Raw genomic sequence first — 7,976 nt, 5'->3', positions numbered from 1 at the left:
CCTGAAATATTAGTCATAGCCCTAAACCATAGTACAAAATATAACTGAAGAATTTTCATTTTATTCTAAGTTAAACCACCTAACAATATCACTTGTATATTGCCATCATGTTATTCTGTAAAGGTGTGACTGATATATAAAATGTTGTAAGACCCGGTACCTTTTCAATTTATAAACACAGTGAACTTCATTACTGTACATGTACTCTGCAACTACAGCTTAGCTGTAAATCCTCCACACACAATGGTATGGACATTATTCCCCCTCTATCCCCATTAAACTGTACATCAAGACAATACAAATTTACTGTCCCACCCACCCCCTTACAAAAAAATAATACTCTAAAAGCAACCCTACTGCAACTTTTTAATTAAGACGATTACATATATTTTAGACCAATTGCTTTAAAGCAAGAAGGCAGTATAAACCTTCTAGGAAAATTTTTATAAAAGAGGTTAAGAAATATAAGACAATTTATACATTTAAAAACTTACAATAAATAAGAGATGCAGGCATTTTGAATACTAGATACTATAATCCAATACAAGAACATCTTGATGTTCTGAAGCCATATGTTGAAATTCATTGTTCCTCATGTTTCCTTCTCCATGCTTTTAATATTCATTTAACATGACTGGGTACTATGGCTCATTACTTTTCACAAATACTGTGACTGGAAAAAAAAGGTTAATTTTGCTACGAAAATGTTATAATACGCTTTGTATGATCAGTCATCATCCTAAAGAGTTCAGTATAGTCAATGAAAAATAACAGGGTTATCGCCCATACCCCCAAGTCAAAACAATATTTGTTGAAGTAATAAGAATTAGACCCCATCACAAATGACTTTCACTGAGAAGATAATTGTAACTTAATCTTGCAGCGAAATATCTTTTTCCCTTGTTCTTTTCTTGCACAGTTCCATCAAATGAAGATCACAGCATATTCATGATAAAGTTATATAACTGATTCAGCACCACAAAATGAATTGGGAGACATGAGCGTCTGTCCTGGATTGCAGGGTCACAGGTTAGCCAGGAGAGTGCATTGTACTGTTCCAAAACAAACCTGAAAAGCAAGTAAACTATATAAGTCATGTATTTACTTGTGCTTTAAATTCTGGAAGCAATTTCCAATGATGGCATCTAAAATTCAAAGTCAATTTAAAGAAAAAAGTGTAAAGTATGAAATAGAGAGTCATGGGGAGACTAAAGAGAACTGATTTTCATTAAAATTGTTCTCAAAAATAGATTACAGGGCTTCCCTGGTGGCGCAAGTGTTGAGAATCTGCCTGCCAATGCAGGGCACACGGGTTCAAGCCCTGGTCCGGGAAGATCCCATGTGCCACGGAGCAGCTGGGCCCGTGAGCCACAATTACTGAGCCTGCGCGTCTGGAGCCTGTGCTCCGCAACAAGAGAGGCCGCGATAGTGAGAGGCCCGCGCACCGCGATGAAGAGTGGCCCCCGCTTGCCACAACTAGAGAAAGCCCTCGCACAGAAACGAAGACCCAACACAGCCATGAATAAATAAACAAAAATACTTTAAAAAAAAAGTAGATTACACGTGTTAGAAAGAAAAGCACTCACTCTGAATGACATATAATTCATCTAGCAATCCAAGGGTGCACAACTGTAAACTACCGCCAAAAATGAGAAAAATACATAAGGATCAACATTGTATTCTTGCAAAGTTGTTATGGAGAACTCTTAATGGTAAAAAGAGCTGTACCTGAGGACATCTGAAGTCTGATTTGAGTCAAGTGGGTGGGAGTGTTTACTGTGAAGCAGCTCGTCAGATTGCACTGAAGGCACGTGGAGGTGCAAAGAGGCCTAAAAAATAACAGGTAATCAGTCAGCCAAATGGAAAAAAGTCTGTTGGTTTTACCTTATTCTCGCAAGGTCTCTTCCTTGATGAAATACATTTTAGATCTATGTAATGAATGGGAGCCACTATAAACATGTTCGACCTTCTTCTTTAATTCATTACATAAGTAATTTTTAAGTGCGTAACTCAAAACTTTTTCAGCTTTATTGTTTTTGAGACCGCATAATAATCCTGAAAAAAGGATCTCTAATTATTTGCTAAGTGTAACCTGCCTAGATGTGTAAAGTAAATGTTTAAGAAAGCACAAAATTGATAAACCTGAGTACAGTCTCTAGGTTACACAGACTATGCAAATTAACCTAGGTCTAGCACTGAAAAAAGTAATAGAAGTAAGCATATGCAAATATTTTACTTATAAAGCAATAAATCTTAAGCAGAGCTACCTCTGGTGGAATTGTGAGCACAGATGCATTCTTTTGCCCACTCAATTTCATAATGGAGGCTTAATAACAACTGGCACACCCATTTAGGTATGGCAATGAAGAGTGAAAGAAAGGAATGTGGTACTCTTTTCACATGTCAGTTCCTCGACCAGGGATGAATGAAACCCGAGCCCCCTGCAGTGGAAGTGCACAGTCCTAACCACTGGACCACCAGGGAAGTCCCTGTAGAAACTCTTGACAGGTCTCATTCTGTATACTACTGTAAGAGGTACTATTTTATATTTAGGTGTTCTCTCCTCTACAATTGTAATATACGTATAAAATCTTGTTGTATATTCAGAAATATAACCAAAAATATGTTTCAACTGCCCATAAACTCTTGATTTGAGTTATAAGCAAAAGTCTCTCATGTGGCAGATCACTACAAATAAATGAATGTAATTTAGTAACAGTGCTCTAATTTCAATGATAAAAAGATTTTTTAATCATCTAGGTAACAACCTATTTTTTTCCCAAGCCAAGAGAAACATACCAGATGGTTTTATATGCCTATGGTATAGAAATAAAATGGGATGTATGAAAACAAAAGGTGAACAAAATTATGGTACGTTATGCCTTACCTGATAATTCAGACCAGACCAGAAGTCCTAATCTTGTTACACTGTATCTGAGGGTGAATGCCCACTTTACACTATCCTCTCTGCAAATACTGAGTAGAAAAGAATCTGGATAGTCCCTTGGACTTTTTGTGAAGTGGTGTTTCTTAAAAATATGTTCTGTGAAACATTATTAATAGGTGTTACACAACACTTTTCCTGTGTATTAAAGTAAGTTTGGGAAATGGTAGGTAAACAATGTTATTTGCTGCTGTTTTTCAGAGCTTTTAATGTGTATTCTAACAACAAAAGGGGGGTGGGGGCAGAAAGCACACGTAGCACTTCCGAAAGGACCAAAGAACCCTTTGTTTTGTAGAAACTCCAAGGATTACTATGATGCAGAAACCCCCTTGGGAATATGTTCTTGTAATGAGATCTGTATAGACCACTGCACAAAGAATAGACTGGTAGGGGAAGAAAAGTCATATGCTAAAACTATTACCTTGGCCGACACCCTCTAACTATATTACCTCACTAATAGTCAATTCAGATCAACAGCTCTTGTATTCTTCATGAATGTGCCACAGAAATTCATTGCTTAACCACAAATGTCACTGACTCAATGGTATGTGAGCCAAGGGAATCAAGATTTAATAGCAACAGGCTTAAAAGACAGCAGCAAGCCTATTGGTTAAAGTACCCACTAAAATATAACCCTAAAAAACTAAAGCATACTATTCAATTTTTACCCTACAAATAAAAATCAGTTGGCAAGTAGTTCAGTTAGCATGATTTATGGACTAAATCAGTCAACTTCTGGTGGGTTTATATAAGTGAAATCAGATCTAAATCTGTTATTTTGGAATAGTAGAAGTAGCAGCAGGAACAAACTCTAGATAGGGCTTTCACATCTCGTTTTACCATTTTATGATTTATCTCAACCTTGTTATATCACTTGCTAATGAATTTGTTTTGATAAAATAAGTCACTATGGGTCTGAGAATCTCATTACTTGAAAACCACTCAATAGTTTTAAAAGCAATTTACACAAAGCTAGAAAGCTTTTTTAAGGAGGTAGTAAATGGATCTAAATATCAAATATTTTTACAAAGATTATGAAACCTTTAATTCCCAAAATAATGAGGCATAATAGGAGTGCAGAATGACATAATTCAAAGAATAACACTATATAATCATGAAAAGATCTGGGTTTTAATCTTGAGTCTACTACCAATTTATGATTGGACAAATGAGTTTTCCTGAACTTTTAATATGCTCACCGAGAAAATGAAGACGTTAGATTAAGGGTAATATAAGGTTTCTCCCAGCTCTAAACGTCTATACGTGCAGCTGAAAATAACTAAGAGTAAGGGTCCCAGAAATTCGATTTAAAGTTATTTAAAGGTTTAAACTTAATATGAATTTAAGAATTACAGTTGTTTCATAATTAGATTCATAATTCTCTCTGTAATCTTGTCTAGAGAGTCGTATATGGCAATGCATTTAAGACCTCAGGTAAAAGCTACAAGAGTTCAAAAAGCCACTTCTGTTTCTTAGGACTTAAGCTGTCGATTAGCATTACTTAGGAATTGGCAAAAAAAAAAAAAAAAAAAAAGCAATACCTTAAGAAAAAGGGGACACTGATATTGTGCTTGAGGACATGCTGACCAGAACCAGTCAGGTAACGGACCCGCTTTGGCAGTTGATACAAAGTAACCAAGGGCCAATGGTTGCTGAAGAATATTAGTTACTTCATCATGAGATTCTGTTGAAAGTAGCCGATCAGTACCCTGACCCTTAAAAAGACAAAATTAAAACTGTGTTAGTTCATTTGATATAGCTAGCACTAGCTATAAATACAGAATGGTTTATGGCAATCAGTCTCATTATTTTATTACTTCAATTTAAAAAATACTGAAGGATATTTTAGAAAGTCAATTGCTATGTATCATAATTCGCATTAAATAATGAGTTTTAAGAGTTGCATGAGGAAATGAATATACCAACTATTTAACAAGTGTATTATTATGTCAAGCCCGTGTTCAGTGTGTGTGTATATAAACCTTTGCATCTGACTGAAGAATACAAAATATTCAATGAACTTTCTAACTTATTTCCTAATACGCCCTCAACTAATTCCTCACCATCACACCCCAATCCAAAAGGTGGATTAAATTTAGCTTTGTTTATCTAGCACTACCTATAAAATGCAGTCAATAGTGTTTTGGAAAGAAATATGGCAACATGAAGAGACAACTATTAAGTGATGCTCATATCCTTTAGATTAGTCAATGCATTCTTTGGTATTTATTTTAAGGAAACATAAAAAGAAGAAAAATGATATACATGGAAATGCTCACTGCCATTATTACCTAAAACAGAAAAAGTAAAAGACTTAAATGTCCAACGTTTGGGGAATGATATAACAAATTATGGTAAAGCAACAATGTAACATAAAACAGCTGCTAAGGGACTTCCCCGGCGGTCCAGTGGTTAGGACTCCATGCTTCCACTGCAGGGGTACACGCGTTTGATCCCTGCTCGGGGAACTATAAAAAGCTTATACTTTTTGAAAGCTGCAACATGTGAAAGGAAGGTAATTTGCTAAAAGCAAAAATGGTTTCTGGGAATTCCCTGGAGGTCCAGTGATTAGGACCCCGCACTTTCACTGCCGAGGGCGCGGGTTCAATCCTGGTCTGGGAACTAAGATCTCGCAAGCTGCACAGAGCAGCCAAAAAAAAGATAAAACTGATTTTAGTAAAGAGGTATGATTATTGGTGCTTTTCCTTATATATTTTTTCTTTTTTTCCCGTAATCTCATTTCTTTCCAGTTAAAAAAGAAAAAGGAGGAAAGGATGCAAGGTAAGGTTGGACAAAGATGCCTTTTTATTTTAAACTTACGTACATTACAATAATCAAATAACCACTATATATAATTTCATTCAAATAATGATGTTATTCAAGTGAAGTCCAATTAGTTTTGAGTTCAAATAGGACAAGACAGCCTGCTTCCATAGCTGCTAAAAATAAGGGGGTGGGGGGGCACGCGAGGGTCAGTGTTTTTTCTGTTCTTATTAGAAAATTATTTCCTTTATGTTCCTTGTCACAGCCCTGATACGAATGGCAGCTCTTAGAGTAATATACTGATTCTCAGATAATATAATCCTACATCCTGCTATGGTGAAGTAGCAGGAAAACTATTAATATAAAAGAAGGATTAATGCCAAGTAGTCTAGAAAATACAAAGTCCAAGAAAGCAGAACCTTAGAGACTCTCTTAATAACGTACAACTCAACATACTGATGTCTCTAAGGTAGAAGTACATGAATGTACTGCTGTAATGTTCTTGCTAATTTTCAAGGAAAAACAGTGTTCTATTTCATTGATATAATCTGTTACTAAGTTAATGAATGACATTTAGATAAACTGAACTTTTATAACAGGGTTACCTTGCCAGCATCACCTCCATGGGGGTAATGAGATCCTGGAGAATGAACAGGAGATCCCGTTGGAGATGCAGGAAGGATATTAATGATATCAGGGTCAAGATCATCTCCTGTGTCTAACAAATCAAAGATACCCATTCCATCTGCTCCATCTATACAGAAGGAAGAAAAAAATTAAATACTCCATTTTTCATATCCTATGGTCATTTACAGGAGAGAGTTAATGGATTTTAACCAAAATGAGTTAATGTAATCAACATTTACCGAATGTCTACCATGTGCCAACTATTGTGCTGGGAGCCAAATAATCAACTATGCATAAATAAGCATGTGGTAGTCTGAATAATGGCCCCCCCAAAGATGTCCAAATCCTAATCCCAGGAATCTGTGAATATGTTACCATAAAGAACTTTGCAGATGTGATCAAGCTAAAGATCTTGAGATGGGGAGATTATTCTGGATTATCCAGGTGGGTCCAATGTAATCAGAGGGGTCCTAATAAGAGGGAGGCAGTACCATTAAGAGTCAGTGAAGATGTGACTATTCTAAATTGCTGGCATTGAAGATGGAAAAAGGGGCCATGAGAAAGAGATGTAGGTGGCCTCTAGAAGCTGGCAAAGGCAAGCAAACAGATTCTCCCTTACAGCCTCTAGAAAGAACCAACCCTGCAGACACCTTGACTTTATAGCCCAGTAAGACTGAGTTTGGACTTCTGACTTCCAGAACTGTAAGATAGTAAATGTGTGTTGTTTTAAGCCACTAACCATGTGGTAATTTGTTACAAATAGCAATAGAAGACTAATACAAATGCTGGGAATGAAAACATATTTAAAATGAGACTATTCACGACTAATTCCTTAATTCTTTACTATTAAAATATTCAAGTTACTGTACAACACACTAAAAGAGGAGAATAATTAATACCCATACTTGTGATTTTAGAGATATGCCATTTTCTAAGGTAACCACTCAGAGCAACAATGGAATATCACTTATTTTCTCTTCTACTAAAATGCAATCAATAGGTTCATCTAGAAAACTTACAAATTACTATATTATTCTGGCAAATCAAAATACAAAAGAATATAAAATGACCTGCAAAGTTCATGTACAGGTAACTCAACAGCACATACATAAACCTGTACAAATATTTTATGATCCATGTTGGCTTTTAAAATAAGTAAACATTTATGGGATAATTCATAGCACTAGTTCTGATATCAATAAGGTAGAAGAACGGTTGTATTAGTTTCCTGTTGCACTTCAACGAATTACCACAAGCTCGTCGACGTGAAACAACATACATTATTCTCTTACAGTTCTGGGGGCGAGAAGTGCAAAATCAGTTTTATTGGGTTGAAATCAAAGTGTTAGTCATTAGGCCAAAATGAAGGTACTGGCAGGGCTATGCTCTCCCTTGAGGCTCCAGGGGAAAATCTGTTTCCTTGTCTTTTCCAGCATCTGGATCCATCTTCAAAGTCAGCAGCATAGTCATTTCTCTCTGACTTTGCTTTCCTCTGTTTCCACCACATGCCCTTCTCCTCTTTTGTATACAGTCAAATTTCTCTCTATCTCCCTCTTATAAGGATCTATAAGATTGCATTTTGGGCCCACCTGCATAAGCCAGGATAATCTCTCCATCTTAGGATCCTTAATTTAATCAGATC

The 7,976-nt window shown here is 36.1% G+C and overlaps 1 protein-coding gene across 2 annotated transcripts in view; it reads right to left on the bottom strand.

Moving 5' to 3' along the window:
- Positions 1–352: 352 nt before the first annotated feature.
- Positions 353–7,976, bottom strand: part of MED13 (mediator complex subunit 13) — a 93,560-nt gene continuing 85,936 nt past the window's right edge. For both annotated transcript variants that reach the window (XM_082371940.1, XM_082371941.1), the window contains exons 27-30: positions 6,313–6,461; positions 4,486–4,659; positions 1,729–1,829; positions 353–1,068 (exon numbers count right to left, since the gene is read on the bottom strand). In XM_082371940.1, coding sequence (XP_082228066.1) covers positions 936–1,068; positions 1,729–1,829; positions 4,486–4,659; positions 6,313–6,461 — 557 coding nt within the window. In that variant the 3' untranslated portion in view covers positions 353–935. The remainder of the gene's footprint in view (positions 1,069–1,728; positions 1,830–4,485; positions 4,660–6,312; positions 6,462–7,976) is intronic.

The sequence above is a fragment of the Balaenoptera borealis genome (genome assembly GCF_965194805.1).
Source record: "Balaenoptera borealis genome assembly, chromosome: 20".
In the NCBI taxonomy this organism is placed as follows: domain Eukaryota; kingdom Metazoa; phylum Chordata; class Mammalia; order Artiodactyla; family Balaenopteridae; genus Balaenoptera; species Balaenoptera borealis.
This window is presented reverse-complemented; position numbering and strand designations above follow the sequence as displayed.